General features: G+C 41.9%; 1 protein-coding gene across 5 annotated transcripts in view; it reads right to left on the bottom strand.

The window, feature by feature from the left end:
• The window catches only part of ESR1 (estrogen receptor 1), a 340,324-nt gene that overhangs the window by 180,658 nt on the left and 137,406 nt on the right, over positions 1–22,260 (bottom strand). For all 5 annotated transcript variants that reach the window (XM_053292723.1, XM_053292689.1, XM_053292697.1 and 2 more), the window contains exon 3: positions 6,571–6,761. In XM_053292723.1, coding sequence (XP_053148698.1) covers positions 6,571–6,761 — 191 coding nt within the window. The remainder of the gene's footprint in view (positions 1–6,570; positions 6,762–22,260) is intronic.

Raw genomic sequence — 22,260 nt, 5'->3', positions numbered from 1 at the left:
GCAGCTTCTTTGTGTTTTTATTTGTTGTATTGTTTTTATGCCTGTTTTTATGTTTTTATATTTTTAACATGATATTTTTATTGTCTTTTTATTGTATGTTTTTAACTTTTGTAAACCGCCTTGGGGTTATCTTTTTAACGAAAGGCGGTATATAAATGCAAAAATAAATAAATAAATAAATAAATAAATATTGGTCTGGTATTTCTATCGGACCAATATGATTGCACAGCTCCAATGTATGATTTTCTATAATGATTAAAAGTCTGAAAGATATAAAAGAAATGAGAAAAGGGAGAAAGGAACAAATATAATTGGAAAAATCTTTCTTTCTTTTAACAAAAAGAGCAAGTCATGTAGTGGCTGACTTCCAAACTAATGAAGCACAGATACGGCAATGTTGTGCACTACAGGAAAGGGGAGGTTTTTGTCGGTCTTCTCTTCTATCTGAAGAAGATGGTGGCTCCCAAAAATATCCCTGAGGATATGTTCAGCCTTCAAGAACATGTTTAGGGAGTCCAAAAATAAGTCCCTTCAGAGGGAAGGGAAGATTGACAAAATTGCCCCTCCACCCAGCACAAGGGCAACATTTGCAGTACAAATGCTGCACTAGTCTGGATGTCAGCCACTATTTTTGCTTCCAATTTGAACATAATAATTTTTTCCACTCCCCAAAATTAGGGCATGTAGGAGAAACATCCACCATCCTAGCCTTTGGGAGAAACATCCACCAGCTCCCAACCAGACACCTCTGTGAAGTTTTAAAAAATTAGAAGCAGATAAATATGGGGGTGGGGGGTGGGATGGAATAATCTGTATTCAAAGGTATTGTCAGAGAGTCAGCCAAATTATTACAGCACACAAAAAGCCATGTGATCAACAGTATATGGTGAACACCCAATTCTTCTCTCTGTTAGCTTTTTTATATCTAAACTTGGGAACCAGAATGACAATAATATATCATCCCTTGATCTCAAATATGTTTAATTGTTTTGGAAGAGCATGCTAGTACAAGGGCTCCTGCTGGGTTTGTGGATTCAAGCTCAAACAATCCAGTCTATATCTGTTCAAAGGTTTACAGTTTACGAGCCGTTTACTACAACTTGGTTTTGATTTATAAAATCTTAGATTTTTGTTTAACTTCTAGATATTTTTGTGCATGAGACCAAGTGTGCATTTGATAGAGAATAAACATACAGAAACATATCAACTTGTGACACAAAAAAGCAAGCCATGGAATTATGCTGCCATGAAGTAAATTTTTTTTTAAAAAAGAAACAACATAATGGATTCATAGGTCTTGCTCAGCAAAAAAAAAATCCTCAATATTATGCAAACTGGACATCCACTGCAACAAGAAGCCTCAATCTTGATGTCTGTAAAAACTAACTAAAACTGTATCTAAACACAACTGCTTTTTAAAACAGGGATTGTGAAGCATTCATGACTGCAGTCCAGACTACTGAAGTTTGTATGCAGATAGCATGCTCCATCAGTTCCCTTACACACCCAAAGCCTCAGTTACACACCCAAACCCTCAGGGGAAACATGTCGCTGAGGGCAGGAGGTGCTATTTACACACACACTTCAAAGCTACTATTTGTGTGCACACTTCAGTAGTTTGGATGTCAGCCCATGTTGTAAGCTCTTTTGGAGCATTTTGAATATTCTCACTGTGCCCTTAAAGCTGACTAAATGAATTTGGGAAAGGTCGATTTGCTTAAAAAGAAGGTCAATTTGCTTTTATGTTTGTTGCATATGTGGAATTGTGAATGTTTGCAAGACTTTGCTGCAGTTTAATGAAGCATGAGTAGTTTCTGTCTTGACTCAATGTAGAGACTGAATAACAATGCTACCCAGCTTGAAGAGTTTAAATTATACTATTTTCAGTTACAGCCCAAATGTGGGTTGTCACATTAATTCCAGGATTTGACCATTGCAGATGTTGAACATAACCACAGCAGTTTATTCCCTTACCCATTCCCCTGCTATTGACTTCCACCCCCACATATTCAATTCTCCTTCTTTAAAACACATTCAGTTGAGCCGTTTTCCACCTGTCTCTATACATACAGACAACACATCAGAGAAAAGAAATATGCATGTGGTGTGTAACTTGGCCCTAGTTATGATGGATTTCTGATGAGATAAAATTCCACCATCAAGAACATCTCTAGATTGATTTGGATGATGCATCTGACCAGCCCTGCCAAATCACATGGGCATTTTCCAGATTACAAGTTGCAATAGTTTTATAACATGTCCAATGAGTGCCCATCCACATTGTTCAAGTTTTGATATTGCAGTCATTGCACTGTCACTAGGGTACCGTCCATATTTCCCATGCCTTGTTTTGGGTTTCTTTGATAGGGTTATGCCCCTATAATGTGGTAAACGTTCTGCAGTAAAGCAGCTGTATTTTTCCATTGTAGGGAGCCTTGCCCTGCATTTTATGAGTTGTAGCGTGTGGACGGTTTCTTTCATGCATGAAATAATGCTTATTTGACTGCTTCTCCCCCTGTGTGGTGGGGTAGGAAAGCAGGGAGACACAGGCACTGCTTACTGTGGGGAGGGAAAGAGACTCCCTTCCCCCATCTACCTGCCAAAAAGTGAGTTGCAAGCAAGGTGCAGAGAGGGGGCTCCGCTAGCCGGTATTGTTTGCTTTCAATCAGAGCACTTTTAACTCTGGGGTTCTTGAGGCATCCCCTTTCAATTTCCTATTAATTTGCCTTAATTCTGTAATTTGGGGGTTTCTGATTTCAGCCTTCACCCATTCAGTGGCACTTTTACTGAAGAGGAAGCCCATTGAACAGAATCATTTACTTCTGTGCAACCCCATTTACTTACTATGGTTCAATAGCTTACTATGGTTCAAAATCAAATTGGTTGATTGTACAGCCCTTCTCTGACCCATCCTTCTCTGACCCATCCATGAAATATTCTGCTTCACTAGCCAGGGTGACAAAACAGCTGCAGCTGCAGCAGTAGCCATGGATGGCTCGTTCCTGCAAGGTGACTGCAGGGAGCAAATAGAATGACTCCGACGCTGGTTGGGCTTCTCCAATAAACAAGCTCCCCATCTGAGATGCCTCCTAGCTTGCTCTGGCATTTGCGGCAAACCAGGTTCTCCCCGCGCTCTCTTCCCCCCTCCTCTTCCTCCTCCGCTTCCCTCATAAAAATCCCTTCAGCCAAGAACAATTCACTGCAAAGGATCTCCTCACACACCACACTTCCCCTTGTTCCTCATACAGTTAAGTCTCGCCCACCCCCCAGCCGTGCAAATGGCGGTAAAAAAATCCAGAAATCTCTACTCCTTCCTATTTTTATGGCCTATATTTTCAGCGTTGTTACTTGTGTAAGGGTGCAATTATACAAACAAAACAATGTTTTTTGTTTTGGAACGGCACTTCTCCCTGCGGGCAGATTGGCACAAGGCAGCCGAGGATTTTTTTTTAAAAAAAAATCATTTCACACCCCTCACCCCATGACTCCATTGGCTCAAATGGAGCAGGTAGGAGGGGCAGATAAATGTCTTTCAAGGATAATCTGGACACTTTATGCCTTGAAAACACATTGCAGTGGACGGAAAATATGAATGGCCAGCAGCCTACAACAAAGCATTGAACAACCTTTACTCTTGGTTTGAAAATATTGCACTATTCTGGCATACTTTGCAACGCTTTAACCATTGCAAATCTCGTAGTCCGGGAAATGCCATGAGGAAGAGCATGAGCACGCTTGTCTCCTCCTCAATCAAAAGTGGTTCAAAAAACTCTCAACTAAAAATATTTTAAAAGGTATGTTGCCACAGTTGCTCTAACATTATTTCCCTTGTTGAGCTTAAAAAGTATAGGGAGATAGACAGAGCTATAAGAAGAGTTTCAGTGCCAGGCAAGTCTGTAAAAGAAGGTTGATTGTCACAGTGACATCAAATCGAGAAACAAATGGCTTTTTAAGCCAAGGCAGAGGGGTCTTTCTGCTCCTAAGCCATTGAGGAGATGTTCAGATATGTGTACATGCAACTAAAGTGTCATGCTACCTTAAGTTCCATTTAGAAAAAGAGAAAGGTTTTTCATTTAAGGCAGTTTCAAGGGACATTTGAACATAGGTTTTGATCTCGCAATACAGCTGAAAAAGGGGTGTAGCTATAATTCAGCAGATGGGTTTAAAGAACCCGTGGGCACCAGCTCCTGAGAGGCCCCCAGCTCCACCCTCCCTATTTTCCTCATTATTTCCCTCACTCTGAGGCACCGCCAGGGAGAAGAGTGAACAAGGGCTCCCTCTTCCCTAGCCACACCCCTGAGCTGAAAAGATAAATTTTAAATATATTTTGTTTCCATTTTGGAAGAAAAAGGAGATATTTACTTTGAAAACACAAATTACGTTTTGGCTACATATGAGAAGTAGTGCCTTCTGTCTGGGCACTACTGTACTACACTGTAATTAAGCAATGCATCCAAAGCAATGCAATCTGAAAGGAAATCATAAATCCGATACCATTTTGTGGCAATTATGGAACATTTCTGGGTGGGTGGGTGGGGAGGAGGAGCCTGAATTGCAGTAAGGAAATTTACTGTGAGAGGGTTGGGTAAGCCATGTGCTTAAAAAGAGCTGCATGTCCTCCTGATACCCCCAAAAATGAAAATTGTCATATACCCTCAAAACCGCTACCGGAGTTACATGCTTGTTTTGTGCCATTTTGTGTCACAAACCCTGAGTTTTGTACTGCCTTGTTTAAAGGTGTAAAGGCACAAAACTAGCACAAAACTCTGGTAGAGATTTTGGGTAGATATGAAGGCAATATGGAAATATTTAAAATTTTGGAGCATTTCCATGGAACCAGTTTGAGATACCCCTTATACCTTTTAGGTCTGTGCATGGAACTGGCTGGCCCGGTTCGGTTCGAGTTCAGACTGGACCCGAACCAGACTGGGCCAGTCTGGTCTGGCAGCCCCTCAAACAACCCCCTCCCTGGTTTGGTTCAGTCTAGGAGGGTTCGCAAATTTATTTATTTTTAATTTAATACTTTTTTCTTTAGAACTTACCCCCTCCAGGGGACTTGCTCTAGGTGGTGGTGGGGCCCATGGGGGTTCCCCCTCCCCCTGCTGTCCTCCTTGCCTCCCAAACCGTCGTGTTTGTCCAGCTCTTCAGCCCAGGCCATGCAGAGGCCGATTGCACAGGCGCGGCAGCCTCCAAAACAGCCAACCACACCAGAGTGGGAAGGCCCAAATGGGCCAAATAGACATCCAAAAGGGCCAGTTTGGGAGGCAAGGAGACCAGTGGGGGAGCAGGAACCGCCGCCCCCCCCGCCACCTAGAGCAAGTCCTCTAGAGGGGGTAAGTTCTAAAAAAATGTATTAATTTTTTAAAAAAAATTGCAAACCCCCCAACAGCCGGGGGGGGGGGGTTGATCCAGGGTCAGGTTATGAAACGATTCGATGTTGAACATGTTCTATTTATTTATGTATTTATTTATTTTATTTGATTTAATTTTTCTACCGCCCTTCCAAAATGGCTCAGGGCGGTTTACAATTAAAAACAAAACCATTAAAATAAGCTAGCAATTAAAATAAAAATTATAAAACAGTATAAAACAATTAACAATTAAAACATAATAAAATAGTAATTAAACAATCACAACACTTAAAAAACCCTGAAAAACAGGTTACAACATTAAAACCAATTACAACTATTTAAAAATGCTGGAAGGCCAGGCCAAACAGATAGGTTTTAAGGGCTCTCTTGAAGGCCAGTAAGAATTCAAATTGCTGATTTCTGCTGGGAGTGCATTCCACAGACCAGGAGCAGCTACAGAGAAGGCCGGCCTCTGAGTCCCACCAGACAAACCAGTGGTAACTGGAAACGGACCTCCGACGACGACCTTAATGTGCGGTGGGGATCATGCAGAAGAAGGCGCTCTCTAAGATAACCTGTTTGCACATCACTAACACCTTTAAACATGGTGGTAAAAAAACTCAGGGTTTGTGGCAGAAAGCAGCACAAAACTAGTGGTTTTGAGAGAATATGACATGCATTTTGTGGGAGTTGGGAGGAAATGCAGCTCTTAAAAAGAAGCACGTTAGTGACTGGATTGGACTATTGTGGCTCCTGACTGTGAACAATAAATACTGTATCAGTATTGGTATACTGATGGGAAATATCTGCTTGAAAAGATGGTGGGATAGTGAGACCATAGGAGGAAGGATACTTCTCTGGGGAAGAGCAAAAGGTATAAGAGCTGAGTAAGAGAATGCAAGTGGGGATTATACTAGAGGAAGTAATGGGGTTTAGGTAGAGGGATTCAAGACTTTGTGGAAGGAAGGCTACAATCCCTCAAGGGCAGCTATAAATTTAGAAAGAATTGTTTGATTGTTAAGGAGGATTGGCCGCTCTCTCCCTCTTTTAATATTTGTTTTGTGCTTCAAGCACAATTTCACCCTGAAATGTCCTTTGAAGCAGTATATGATTATCAGCCTTTTATAAATAGACAGCCATGGCTCTTTTACTATTAGACAACTGCTTCATTACAAGACATACGTTTGTTGATGCCACTGGCTGGCATCCATCTTATTACCTTGAATACTTCTTTTGAAGAAGGCCTTGCAGCCCTCACAGGACCAAACACCATAATGGTAGCCTGAAGCATAGTCATTGCACACAGCACAGTAGCGGGTCTCCTTGGTGGATTCCATAGGTAGACTTCCCTTTTCACTGGCGCTGGCCATCCGCTCTCTGCCACCATGACGCCTGTTATCTGAGCCTGGTCTGTAAAAGAAATATTCAGTGAGTCCATTGACATTGACGTTGCTTGATAAGTTGAAGCTTACTGTGCACCTAGAAGGAATGTTACCTATAAGAGACATAGGTTTTTCACAAGATCACAACATGAAGGAGAAAATATAGATCTCTATGTGACTATGTTACTGACACAGACTTGTGAATCTGTGTGAGTAACTAATCTAGGTCATATTGTGTGTGTGGAATCAGATCAGAGGGAGTAAAGACAAGATTACTGAGAGAGTGTGATTTAACTCTTGAACATGTAGTTGAGAGTGTATATCTGCAGCATAGAGGAAGTAACAAACAACTAAGGGACTGTAGAGAAACAACTGGATGTTGTAAAAATTAACACTGTGTCAAGAAAATTAAAGCCTAATCAACTTCAACAGAGTAAAGAAAAGTCCTCAGATGTATACTGGAGCAAATAAATCTTGTCAAAAGTGTGGTAATCATAATATAAGGCCTTATATAAGAACAGCCCTTCTGGATCAGGCCCAAGGCGTATCTAGCCCAGCATCCTGTTTCACACAGTGGCCCACCAGATGCCTCTAAGAAGGCAAGAGGCAAGGGCATGGCCTCTCTCTTGCTGTTGCTCACCTGCAATTGGTATTTACAGGTATCTTGCCTCTGAGACTGGGGGTTGCCTATAGCCACCAGACTAATAGCCATTAATAGACCACCTGTCCTCCATGAATCTGTCTAAGCCCCTTTTAAAATGATCCAAGCTAGTCCTGCATATGGAAAATTATGTGGGAAGTTTGAAAGACTCAATCACTTTGCAAGGATATATAAGACTAAAGACAACAGTTCACAAAATAAAGAACTGTGTGTGCTGATGGAAGCAGAAGAAGAGTTACAGGATCTTTTTATTGGGACTTTACAGTGAAAGGAATTGGTGAAGCAATGCTGATCTTGTTATAAATAACTGTAAGCCTGTAAATTTTAAGACAGATGCAGGAGGAAAAGCAAATGTATTATCTTTTAAGCTGTATAAAACTCTACAAGTACCACCTTTGAAAAGATCAAACACTAGATTGGTTACTTATTCAGGAAAAAGACTGCGAGTATTGGGGAAGTCTGAAATAGCATGTGCTTATATACAAAGGGGAAAAATACTTTTGGAATTCCAAGTGGTTGGTTTTGAAGCACAAGCTATCCTGTGATTGAAAGCAGTAACTGATGCCAAGGGGAGATAAGGATTTTGCTGGAGGTTATAGAGACGTATTTGAATAATTAGGATGTCTACCAGGTTGCTACACAATTACACTAAAACCACAGATACAAGCCACTTGAAAAAATCCTGTTACAATGAGAGAAAAGGTGGCTCCAGAAATTAAATGATTGGAGCAGTTGGGAATGACTGTGAAAGTGGAAGAACGTACAGAATGGATTAATCTTATAGGGATTGTGGATAAACCAGGAAATACTACCATTATGTTATCTACTTGATATGTGTGCTACGAAAAGCAGTCTGCCTCTCCTACCATGCTGCCTCATCTAGGCATTGCTGCTCTACACATACATTATATCACATACAGCCAGAACATTCACTTCTGCACCTCATGCTGAAGCATTTGGCAACCTGCTTCTCCTCACGTTAATAACAATAATGTGCTACAGACCAGCCCAAATAGCCCTTCTTTCCTCATGGATGATTTCAGAGCAAATATTATATTCATCGTGTGTGTGTGTGTATACACACACTGAATATTAAAAATTTTTAAATGATCCACAAATTATTTACCACATAAATAACCATAGGTATTCTTACAGTATAACAGACTTATACAATTATGTATTAACTAGATTTAAAATGTAAAGATATTGCAGGCTTATAATCATAATCTTTCATAATGTTCACAGATTGGTCTTGACTGTAGTGCAAATCCTTTGTTCTTCCTAATTTTCAATGTATATCACATGCATTTCAATAGTGTCTTTCTCAGTGACTTTTCTAAGTTAAGTTCCATTTACACAAAGGACAATAATACAATTCAAATTTCTATGAATAGAAAAATGGCCTAATAGTGCTAAATTATTCATGCCCTCTGAGTTATTTTATATTACTCATTTCTTCTTTCATAACCATATAACTCAAGCAACTATTTTAAATAAAGCATCACATTCTGTTATCTTAAACAAATCACACCACAAAACTTTACATTTTATTTATATATTTATTTATTGCGTTTTATATATATATATATATATATATATATATATATATATATATATATATATGAATATGAGAGAGAGAGAGAGAGAGAGAGAGAGAGAGTATTTATTGTGTTATCTTAAATACAATAGTATTTATTAAGGGTATACACATGACCTATGCGGTGGACGGGTGAGCAGGGGCAAGGCTGTGAAAAACTTACCTTCCCCCTAGACGAGCATCCCACGTTGGGATGCTCATCATCCTGGCCTCCACACAATGCATCACGCGGCAGGAGTGGTTTATTGGGAGATACCCCCATGAGACAGGTGCTCTAGGCACCTCAGACTGTAAGTAGCCCAAGTGCACACATGATCCCAGCAGCTGGGTTGTTATTATTATTATTATTTCTTGTTTACACAGTCAGACAGGTGTTATTGACTGGTTTGTTTTATCCAGACATCGAGTCCTTCCAAAGGACCTGGGATGGCTGAATTTTATTATCAGTGTTGTTGCTGTTATTATAGATATCGCCGCAGAATATAGGCTGTTCCCAGTAAAGTTGCTTTTTGTAATTGGCTGATGGTGATTTCTGTGACCCCTATGGTGTTGAGGTGCTCTTCAAGGTCTTTTGGAACTGCACCCATGGCGCCAATTACCACTGGGATTATTTTGGTCTTCTTGTGCCACAGCCTTTCAATTTCAATTTGTAGATCTTTGTATTTGGTGATTTTTTCTATTTCTTTTTCTTCTATTCTGCTATCCCTTGGTATTGCTATGTCGATTATTTTCACTTGTTTTATTTTCTTCTCGACTACAGTTATATCTGGCGTATTGTGTGGCAGATGTTTGTCTGTTTGTAGTCGGAAGCCCCATAATATTTTTACATCTTCATTTTCTACAACTTTTTCAATTTTATGGTCCCACCAATTTTTGGCGGGACCATCCCTGCTACCTTGTCATGCCTTTGTTTGTAGTCAGTCTGTGCGATCTTTTTACAACAGCTGATTAGATGGTAGACGGTTTCATCTGCTTCTTTACAAAGGCGGCACTTGCTGTTTGTTGTTGATTTTTCGACTTTTGCTCTTATTGCATTTGTTCTTAGTGCCTGTTCTTGTGCAGCCAGTATTAAATCCTCTGTTTCTTTCTTCAAGTTGCCATTCTTAAGCCATTGCCAGGTCTTAGTGATATCTGATTTTCCACTTATATTGTGTAAATATTGAACATGCAGGGGCTTATTTCTCCATTTTTCTGCTCGGTTCTTGACTTGTTCTTTCTTGTAGGCCTGTTTTGTTTCATTGGTGTTGAATAGTTTCGCGTTATTGACCATTTGAAGTGCATCATCTTCACATATATTCTTCAAGGCCTCTTTTCTCCTCCTCTACTGTTTGATGGACTTGCAGCATTCCTTTTCCACCTGAGCTGCGAGGGAGGTAGAGCCTATCTACATCACTGCGGGGGTGCAGAGCATGATTGATGGTCATTATTTTCCTGGTCTTACGATCTAGCGTCTCTAGCTCTGTCTGGGTCCAGTCTATTATTCCTGCAGTGTATCTAATAACAGGTATAGCCCAGGTGGTTATGGCTTGTATGATGTTCCCACCATTGAGTTTGGACTTGAGAATTTTTCTAACTCTCCTGATGTATTCACTTCCAATTTTTCTTTTAACTTCAGTGTGTGCGATGTTATCAGCCTGGAGAATGCCCAAGTATTTGTAAGGTTCTTTCTCTTCCAGGTTCTTGATCTTGCTTCCATTGGGCAGTTCTATTCCTTTTGTTTTTCTTATTTTCCCTCTGTTCATTATTAATGCAGCACACTTGTCTAGTCCAAACTCCATTGCTATATTGCTACTGAATATACGGACAGTGTTTAGCAGTGATTCGATTTCTGACTGGGACTTTCCATACAACTTCAGATCGTCCATGTACAGCAGATGGTTGATTTTACTGGATGTTTTAGATGTTTGGTATCCGAGGCTTGTTTTGTTTAGTATTTGTGAAAGTGGGGTCATGGGGATTACAAACAATAGAGGGGATAGTGAGTCCCCTTGGAAAATGCCTCTTCTAATGCTAACCTGTCCAAGTGCCTCGCCATTGATTGTTAACTGTGTACTCCAGATGCTCATTGCTTTTTAAATAAATATCTGAATGTTTTTGCTGACACCAGTTGTTTCTAAACATTTTAGTATCCATGTGTGGATACTTTATTTTATTATTATTACTATTATTATTATTTTATTTTACATTTATATCCCACTCTTCCTCCAAGGAGCCCAGAGTGGTGTACTACATACTTGAGTTTCTCCTCACAACAACCCTGTGAAGTAGGTAAGGCTGAGAGAGAAGTGACTGGCCCACAGTCACCCAGCTAGTATCATGGCTGAATGGGGATTTGAACTCGGGTCTCCCCGTTCCTAGTCCAGCACTCTAACCACTATACCACGCTGGCTCTCCTTAATGGAGCACTTGTGCCCTTAACTCTGGCTAAAAGCTGGGCATAAAGGTAAGGATTGGCTGGGCAGGAGGAGTGAGATACGTGCGCATCCCAACGCTTCACATGCGCAGCTTAACCCAGGCTAGGCTGTCCTAGCCTGGGTTAGACTGCATGTGAGAACAGCTGTAGTGTGTTATCTTAGCTTCTAATATTTTCATCTGCCTCATTTTTCATTCCACATAAATCTGCATAAATGTACTAATACATTTAAAGATAGTTAGCATGACAAGAGCAGTGGGTTAATTAGCTTAAACAAAATCTCAATTTAATCTATATTTTGCTAAACTGCACACACTATATTTGTTGAGGAAAAATTGTGTTATTTAAGTTGTCAGGTGAGCTGCACCCCAGAGACACAGTTAACTTTCTTAGAATTATAATGTGGGGTTTCCCCCCAATAGTGAAGACAATCAAGTAAAATATTGATGGGGTGCCCACCAAACTAGAACACGTAAAGCTCATCTTAATTTTATTTCCCATGGTGCTCAACAGAAGGCAAATGTGATTAAGTCCTTCTATTACTCTAGGGGTGCCATTTTCGTACCAGCAACTGTAGAATTGTTGAAGGCCAGGATATATCCCCAAATTCTTTATGGGGTGCAGGTCGGTCCTCTGTAAAATTTCTCTCAGCTTGAAACAGTACAAACTAAATTCCTGAGGACTATTTTTCAGGTACCCAGGGGTATGGGTGTGCACGGAACCATCTGGCCCGGTTTGTTTCGAGGTCGGAGCAGCCTCGAACGGAACCGGGCCAGTTCGGTCCGGCCCCCCGTCAAAACCTACCCAGTCCGGTCCCAGACCGGTCCGCGAATTTTTTAAAAATTAAATTAGATGATAAGTACCTTTAGCCCCTTCAGGGGGCTTGCTGAAGCCATGGGGGGTCCGCGCGGGTTTCCTCTCCCCCCACCAGCCTTCCTCATCACCGCCGTGGCCTGCCGCAGCCCGGAAACTCAAGCATTTTCGGCCCTTTCGGTCCTGTGTAAATGCAAGCGGCCACCATTTTGGCGGCCGCTACACATGCGCCAGTGCCCTCTGCGAGCCTCACAGAGTGCATTGGCGCATGTGCTGTGGCCGCCAAAATGGAGGCCACGCGCTCTTACGGAGGCCCGAAAGGGCCAAAAATGCTCAAGTTACCAGACTGTGGCGGGCCGCAGTGGTGATGAAGAAGGCCGGCGGGGGGAAAGGGAACCCACACAGACACCCCCCTGGCTTCAGCAAGCCCCCCAAAGGGGCTAAAGGTCCGGTTCCGGTCCGACAGAACCGGGGGTGGTTCGGTTTGACCTCGAACCCCCGAACCAACCGCCTGACCGGTCTGCACATCCCTACCCAGGGATACAGCAAATGCCGTCCTTTGCAGGGAAGCAGGGGTCACCACTCTGAAGGCAAAAGTATGGTTTTGCATAATTAAATTTTGGTTAAGCCTGGTCTTCTTTCCGGCTGGTCTTGCCCCTTTAGTGTTATCAGACAGTTTTGTTTCCAAATGGAAATCAGCTCTGGAATTAAAATTGCATCATTTGGGCACATCTCAAGAAGATCTTATTGGGCGAGGATTAGAGCAGGCACTTTGCTTTATGAAGCAACGGCTCCGAGATATAGATCTGCAGGAGGAGTCCGCACAGCTACCCAAGGGAATATACTTAGGTTCTCAAACTTTTAACTATAAACCAGCTGAATATTTAGACCAGATCTTGGTACCAAAATTTAGGAGATTTTTGACCCTCGCGCGATTGAACGTTCTCCCTTCGGCAGTACTTGATGGTAAATTCAAACAACTTCCTTATGATCAGCACGGTTGTCCCTGCGGCTCAGGGGATATAGAGTCTATCACCCATGTTATTCTTTATTGCCAGTTTTATAAGGACGCTCGCACCAAATTTATTGCTCCTATTTTAGCCATTTATCCCGGTCACACAGACCAATTTTATTTGGAAATTATGCTGGCCAATTTCAAACCTGTAATTTCAGATAATTAACAAAGTTAATTATATAACTGTATCCTTCCTCTCTTAATGTAGTACTCTGTGATTTAAAACCTATTCAATTGACTACCCATGTACAGGGCTAAACCCTTATTTTGGGTTGTAGTTTGCCCACAGTGAACAGGTCCTATGAGGCTACTATCCTGGAAAATTTTCATGTGCCATCATCCAATAACTTGCTCATGGTGCTGGTGCATTCTGGATGTGACCCATTCATCATGACTAATGAGAAGATCATAATGGCAGGCAAGCTTTCATGAAAGACAGGAATATGTCTTTTCTTGTCATGGAAAGTTGTAGGGTATTCTCAGTATTCTCCAGGGCTAGTGTCAGGGACTGACACCCATGGACGGCCTCCCACTGAGTCCATTGCTAGTAAGAAAGAGTATCAATAGTCACTGCTGCCTGTCTTTCCTAGGTAGTGTATGGATGGCAATGGTATGGATTTAATTCCCTCTCATAAGATTTTCCTGCTCCTGTAACAGTATTGCCACCTGAGAATATAGTAGCTCCTACTCCCCAACCAACCCACAGAGAGGGAGGGCAAGTGGTGATGGTTGTGCTCACACCATTTGATCATTCATCTCCCCAATGGCAATGGGAGCTAGGAGCAGAAGGTTGAAAAGCAAACATATGATAGTAGCTGCTGCTCCTTGCTGCTGTTACCAGTCTCATACCTGCCCACCAGCTGAAGTTGGCAATCAACCAATCAACAGGCAAAGAGCAGCTGTCACTACCTGCACTCTCCCTCTATGTGCCAACTGGGGGAAGAGCCAGTACCACAGGTGGTGGCACAATGCCAGAAAGGGGGAAAAACACATTTGGCAGAGGATCCTGCAAAACTTGGCCCTGGCCCTGATGCTGCCACCAACACAGAAAATTAGGTGTCAGAGAGAAGGGTTCTAGCTTAGACATTTCCGTGACTTGGTGATTTCTGTGGGTAGGATTTGTTGTTATGTTGGAATATCCAATCATATAATCACTTCAGTCTGAAGTGGTACAATTGAGGAAGAATTCTAGCATGCAGCCAGTTGCTTGTCTAGTGAACTTCTGGCTCAAGGCCTTTTCAGGGTGCTAGAATTCTTCCTTCAGAATTTGCAAAGAAACAACCCTTAAAAGGTCCGTCTGTGATTGCCGCCAACATGTCTGGTGGCTACTCAGGAACGGGCCTTCTCAGTTGCTGCCCCTGAACTTTGGAATGCACTCCCTGTCGAAATAAGAGCCTCCCCATCACTGGCAACTTTTTAAAAGTCACTGAAGATACATTTATTCACCCAGGCTTTTAATTAGATTTATAGTTTTAATATTTTTGGGTTTTAAATGTTTTAATGTCTTCAATGATTTTAATTGTTAATTGGTTTAATGTTTTAAATGATTTTAATTGTAAACCTCCTAGACACACAAGTTTTGGGCAGTATAGAAATATTGTAAATAAATAAATAAAAAGAAGCTGGCCTCCTAGCTTAGAAAGATCTGAATAATCAGAAGTAGACAATATTAGTCCATTGAGATAAATGGCCTCAACATTTTCCTATCCATCAATAGCAACTAAATTCATTCCCAGTACTGGCTGGCTTCAACAGTCTTCATTTTCCATTGATTTTCTCTCCTCTCTTTTTCATATTTATTCTGCCCTTTCTCTATACATATCCTTAACTTTCTTTCTGTCTTTTTTGTTGTTGTTTTAGCAAATAGTTCTCTTTACCAAAAAAAATAACATCAAGGGTGACAAAAAAAGAACATTTCAAATTGCAGGTTTAAAAACACCAATGGACATGAAACCCTTTTCTCAGGTGGCATCAAGATTAGCACTTGTGCAAATGGAATCCTACCACATGCTTGAGAATGGGAGAAGGGGGGAATTTTTGTGAATCCCTCATTCCTTCTGCAGTTCTCTGCATACTGGGTGTCGGCAACATGTTTCCTTTCTTACCAACTGTTTCCAGAGCATCGGCAGAGCTGGGAAGTTTCACCCACTTGTGCAACAGCACATATGCAGAGGGACTGGAGGAGCAGCAGTAGACTCATACATGGGAGGACTTGCACACTGCATTCCTGCAATTCCTCCTTAAACATTTGTTAGTTAGGATGCCAGCCACTATTTCCAATGAAATATTTTCATGTGTAGGCATTTATGGGTATAATTTCAACAGCCAATGTATAGATGCAAATAAATATTCCATTCTCAAGTTCCTTGGGGGTTCTGGATATCCTCAGTCTTGTACTATACAAAAGATTATGATCAATTGCTTTAATAAGCAGCAAACAATTTTATTACTCAAAACCAACCATTTGAATATAATCCGAAAACTGGAATCTAGCTGGTGTGGATAATGGATAATGAATGAATAATAGATGCAATTTGTTCCCAGTTTACAAACAGCGAACACCACTTAATAATGAATGAAAAACAAATCCATTAGCTATTGGAGTCATATTTTTTATGATTTTAACACATAAGCCACTTGTAGGGTACACTGCAGTCATCTAACAGAGTGACAAAATAACTGCTCAGTCTGGTAATATCAAGACAGCTGCTAATCTGAGGCACACGTTTTATTGCTAGGAAGCATTGTTGTATTGCTTGTCAAGAGTACAGGGGTGAAAGTGTTTCTAGACTAAATTGCTTCAGACAGTACAGTACCAAAAAGATCTGTGCATGAATCAGAACACAAAACCCAAACAAGGGTTACAATTTGTGACTCTACTGTATTCATTTTAACTTGTACCACTTCCCCATCCTCTGTCAAGTTCACTGCCTCAGCAAGTTCCTTTTGCCTACAGCTATAGTCTCCACATAAGTCACTGCAAAGCCCCAGGTATTTAAAAATAAAACTCTGCACATTTGTTTATTTGTTTAAGACATGGATCACATTTAGAATCATACAGAAAACATGCAATAGGCAAGAAGGCCAAAGCCAATGCTTCTCACAAGTTACCTCAGTTTGTCAGGAGAGGGGGCACAGCTCTTCTAATAGTACAATAAGGTGCAAGACTAGGGATGTGCGTTTCGTTTCGGAAGCCATTTTGTTTCGTTTCAGGCCATTTTGGCTGTTTTGTAGCCAAAACAAAACACCCAGTGCTCAAAACAGAGAATTTTGTAGACAAAACAAAACGTCCGTGTTTCGGATACAAAACGTTTTGTTGATTCGGCTGTTTTGGAACTCCATTTTGCAATCGCAGAAAGTCTTTCTCCTTCAGTCTCCATTTTTAATTTTGACATCTGTTTGAATTTCCAGCCCGCAGATTGGCCAGTGAAAGCATGGGCTGATCTGCTGGCAATTGCCTCCTTATTCCTTTTAAGCAAATTTAAGGGTAAATTTTACTCTCATTGGCCAGTGGGGCTGTTTTGTAGCCAAAACATTTCATTGTTGTTGTTTCATTGTTGTTGTTCACACTGTTGTGTGTAGATCAATTGCATTTCGGGCGGGGGGGATGTGAATGTGCAAGACCTTTGGAAATCTGCCTGATTTTTTCCAAAGCTCTGCTGTTGTTGATGTGTGATGTTGTTATTTGGTGTGGATTGGGGGCAGAAAGGGGGCTTTAGGGGCAGAAGAGTGGTTCAGGTGGTAGTGTTCCAATGGGTGCCTGCTGCCACCCAGATTCCAAAGGAATTGGGAAAAGGGCTGGTTTTTAAAGAATTTCTGAAGTTGAAATGTCTTTGGGGCAGATTCGGGGCAGAAAGGGGGCCTGAGGGGCAAAACAGTGGGTTAGGTAGCAGTGCCCCAAGGGGTGCCTGCCACAACCCAGATTCCAAAGGAATAGGGCAAAGGGCTGATTTCTTAGAAATTATTGGAATTTTATGCTTCGTTAAGGTTCCCACCCCCCCAGGGAATAATGGAGGTTTCAGCAGACCCATAACTCCACCTGGGGGGCACTGGGGTGGCTGGGAGTGAGTGGTGGTGTAGTGCACATAGGGTGCCAACAGCGCCCATGGGTTGCTAACCCATGGTGTGCTGGGTTCTGTTGTTTCTGAGGAGTTCTGAGTGTAGATTCTCTGGTAGCATATGAGATTTTCAATGACAAACCATGAATCCACTCTCATATGCTACCAGAGAATCTGAAACTACACTCAAAACATCTCAGAAACAACAGAACCCAGTACCCCATGGGTTAGCAACCCATGGGGGTGGTTGGCACCCTATGTGGTCTACACCACCACTCACTCTGCGCCACCCTGGTGCCCCCCAAGTGCAGTTATGGGGCAGGAATTATGGAGGTCCATCATTCCCTATGGGGAAGAACTTTAAGACACACAAACTCCATTACATCTTTAAAAATCAGCCTTCTGCCCAATTCCTTTGAATTCTGGCAGCTTCTTTGCCCCCACTGGGCACTACCACCCACCCTACTCTGCTCTGGGCCACCCCTTTCCCCCCAACATGAAGCTATACTTTTGCTAAAACCTCAATTCTTCCTAAGGGAAAAATCCTATACTTCAAAAATTCACCAAAACCCAGCCCTTTGCCCAATTCCTCTGAAATTTGGGTGGTAGTTTCCACCCATTGGGCACTACCACCCCCACCCACTAGTTTTTCCCTGGGGTCATTTTTTAAAATCCAAAACGTTTCAGATTTGGATTTTGCAATTTCAAACAAAGAACAGAACTGGGGTGTTTTGGATTGGCTGGTTTCGAACAAAGAACAAAACGGGGGTATTTCGAATTCAGGCCAAAAACAAAACAGAAAACAAAACAAAACGCACAACCCTATGCAAGACAGAAGACATCTTCTTCCAAAAAAGTAACAAAAGCTACCTGAGGCTTTTGTTTGGCTTGGTGTCTATGAACTGGGAGAGATTCAGAAGTGGAGGAAGTTCACTTGTGACTGCCTGAGATCTGTACCAGGCAGTTGGCTAGAGACTAAGGAATACAGAAGCTTTAAGATTAAGATGCTTCTGGTATTCAATGCCATTTATTACTTCAGATGGCCTAAAGCAGGGAATCTCAACGTTGAGCCCCCAGATGTTCTTGGACTTCAACTCCCATAATCCTCAGCCAAAGGCCACTGGGCCTAGGGATTATGGGAGTTGAAGTCCAAGAACATCTGGGGGCCCAACATTGAGGATCCCTGGCCTAAAGGGTTCAGCTCCTGACAGGGCTGTTTGCTGGGTAGTGAATTCAACTGGGAGTGGAGGAGCTACTGCAAGACATAAAAAGAAACTGCTGCTATGCAGTCCGTGATTTAGCAAAGTACTAAGAACTGAATCAGGTTAGGGCATCTGCTGAATCTCTCTAAGGCGGCTTATCTTGTCTTCTAACAGATACTCAGAACCAACCTCCACCTACATGCATTGCAACACATGAGGGAACAAGTTGAGAAAGCTTGTAACAATGTAACATATTTGCATTGGGAGTGATGTTACCGAGTTAGCCTGTTTGGGGGATCCCAAGAGCACCCCTACACCTGATTTGGCGCTAGGAACATAGGAAGCTGCCATATACTGAGTCAGACCATCGGTCCATCTAGCTCAGTATGTCTACACAGACTGGCAAAGGCTTCTCCAAGGCTGCAGGCAGGAATCTCTCATAGCCCTATCCTGGAGAAGCCAGGGAGGGAACTTGAAACCTTCTGCTCTTCCCAGAGCGGCTCCATCCCGAAGGGAATATGTGCTCACACTTCTAGTCTCCCATTCATATGCAACCAGGGTAGACCCTGCTTAGCTAAAGAGACAAGCCATGCTTGCTACCACAAGACCAGCTCTCCTCTCTAAGCTATCGGTTTATAGTTTCCATTTTTCCTTCTGAACCTACAGCATTGTGAGTTCACCATTCGGTTCACATGGCCTAACTCATGGGGTATGTCACTTGACAAGTAGCATGGGAAAGGTGACTCTAGTCAAGTTTAACTTGCAACTGCAGGAGGACTATCCCTCTTGTCACCTCTCTGATTGCAACCCAGGTGTGGAAGCCAAAGTAGACACAGAGCTATTCTTCTAAAAGAAATAGCCAAACGCTCCCCTCTATGCTGGCACATCAGATCAGTTCAAGCTTATCACCTTTGGAGAAAGGAATAAGATAAGAGATAACAGGTGCATCTCTTTTTCTAACAGAAGTGTTAATGTCTGACTTGAGAACCGGGAGGCATGCCTGTTAAAACATTCTAAGGCACTCCCAAGGACTTTCCTGACCACACGAGATAAGTTCTGATGCGTCCATTTCACCCCAACCGGCACCGGTTTCTCATCCTATTCACCTCATTGTGCTGGTAGAGCACACCCAGCACAGTTTGAACCAGACACAATGTATTCTTTTGTCTATCACAAATATTGCCCTTTTCAGCAGAAAGGTGTGGTCAGATTCTGCCCCTGGGCAGGATGTGGCCTATTTCAGCCCTCGGGGCCACCAAGCAGTGTGTCTCTTCTCTGGATTCATCCATTGCATGTTCATGCATCTTGGCATCAGCTACATCACTTTCCTGTGCCTGGATTATCATGCCCTTCTGCTTTTCACCTCTGGATCAGCCCTACTTCCAGCCCAATCTGTGCAGCACACTTGGCTGCAGCAAGATACTGATTCCCCAAGATCAGACTTCCTTTGGACATTTCCTGGTTCCCTGACCCTCAAAGGTTACCCAGATCCCCACTCCTGTCTTCTGTCCTGTCCTGGAGGAAAGAAGTCCCTCAGCACTGGTCTAACAACAAGGGTGCACATACTGCACTGAAAGGAAGTAGGTATATTAATCTCTGCTCTGAAACTTCTTGCTCCACACTTTTCCTGCTCTTTAAAGTCCAAAGCTGTTCTCTAACTGAGCTGTTCTCAGTTGAATGGATTTAATTCAGATCTCAAGCCAAAACACCTCTTTGTAAGCTTCAATGTAGTCCTACTGATTTATTAGCCTTGTTAGTTTTATTAGTTAGTATTGTGTTGCTTATTAATCAAAATTTCTTTTCTGTACCTAAAACCCTAAAATAAAACTGATTATTTCTGAACCTTCAACTCTCTGTCAGTCATTTTCAAGACCAAAGCTTTTGCACAAATTTATTCTGAACTGAGCTGCTCTCTCTAAACTTGCTGGTTCCCCACACAAGCCCAATAGTAGTCAGGGGTGTTTGCTAATTCCTCAGTAACAGTAACAGTTACCTTGTGGGTCACAATGCCCAGATTGTCCCCCAGAATTTGGAAACTGGATGCAAACACATTTTAAATATCTCAGTTCCACAAACTCCTTTTCTGACATTACATCAGAAGCATGTGCAATTGAGGGTGAAGGTAAGACAAACACAGATGTGCAATGAGGAGAAAGTGATCTGTAATCAGCAACGGCAGGTCTCCTACTCAAAGCAGTGACCCAGATGCAGTTACAGATGTCACAGAATATCACTGGCTGGTGTGGCTGGTTTCCCAGCCGTTCCCTCTTCTGACCAGAGCTGAGCGATTATACAAAGGCTAAATCCTTTCCTGACATCCCTCAGGTATCCAATTCAAGACCTGTTGAAGGTTTGCATCCTCACAGTAAGTCGCCTGGTTGCAGAAAGGCAAGAAGCAGTCTTGGTGCATTTTGAATAAAGCGAGCTTTTCCTTCCTCAAAAAGAAAAAGTGTGTGTATTTCTCTGTGCAGGTGAACAACCAACCAACTGCAGGAGAAGGTTAATTCCAAGTTCTATGAAGCATTCAGCTACACAAACTAATAACTTTCAAAGAAGTTGTCTGTGGACTGTAATCAAAGCTTTTGCCATTTGCAACAGAACCAAGTAAGCATTCATTTAACATCATAAGTATGTTTATTCAGAATTTTGCACAATGGGCTTATTCCCTAGTAAATGGATTTAGGACCACAACCTTAAATATTATGTACTCTAACAGTCTTAAGTTCACTGCAGGCTTGTGGACAGTAGTCAGGGGGAAAAGGATGCAAAACCATTGACCTCACAGTTACACAAGCAACCTTTGCCCTTTACAAAGTGCTCTGAACTTGCCAAACATTTTCCAAGTCTGAACTGAGGTTCACAAATATATGAAACCTTAAACCGAAAGGTCAGTTGAAATGTTTATAGAGATGAATTAATCATTTACTGTGGGACCGGCCTGTCATCCAAATTGGAGAAATATATTATAGAATGTGGATTCCCTTGTGACACACACAAAAGTTTCTAATAGATAATTTGGACACAATTAAATGTTAATAAAACAAAAAGACATCTTTACGAACCACTATTGCAACAGAAGAGAAGGTGGTTATACAAAAATGGAAACTGGCAAATAAGTTAAATGCACAGAATGAAAACGCTAGATAGCCAATTTGGCCAAATGTTTATTACAAATATTTTTTCACTAAGTTAAAAGGGGTGTGTGTGTCTTTAAAGGGTTCAGTCAAAATGTTCACAGCTGCACTGAACAGCAACACTTCTCCTGGGGCCAAGAATATACAACAACATTTTGTTGCAGGTTTCACTTGCAATATACTAAGAATGGACTCACTGGTCAGACTACAGACTAAACTTCCACAGACAGATCAGGTTTTCTATTCCACAAGGGCAGAGGCGTGATTTTCAGCAAACTCCCTTTCCTTCTGCAGCCATTTGTGCCTCCTGAAACTATAGCCCGATTCGGACATTATAATGAATGAGTACACAGATGTCTGTACACTCGTACATGTGTTTGTGTGAATGACTGTACCTGTGTTCATTTTAAACGTGAACCTGGATACAGGCCCTTCAAATGCATGGTACAGATAGGAAGTGTACTGCTGTACCTGTATTCAACATAACATGTGAATTATTGTACCTGTGTACAGATCTGTACCCATGTATAGTGCACATTCAAATTATTTTCACGCCAATTTACATAATATGCAAATTAGACACCCAGATTTGGAAAGCCAGAATATGGCAACCCTTCCCTGGGGATGGGACTGT

The sequence above is a fragment of the Hemicordylus capensis genome, chromosome 1, assembly GCF_027244095.1.
Source record: "Hemicordylus capensis ecotype Gifberg chromosome 1, rHemCap1.1.pri, whole genome shotgun sequence".
Lineage (NCBI taxonomy): Eukaryota > Metazoa > Chordata > Lepidosauria > Squamata > Cordylidae > Hemicordylus > Hemicordylus capensis.
The sequence above is the reverse complement of the archived record's forward strand: the minus strand, read 5'-3'. Positions and strand labels throughout refer to the sequence as shown.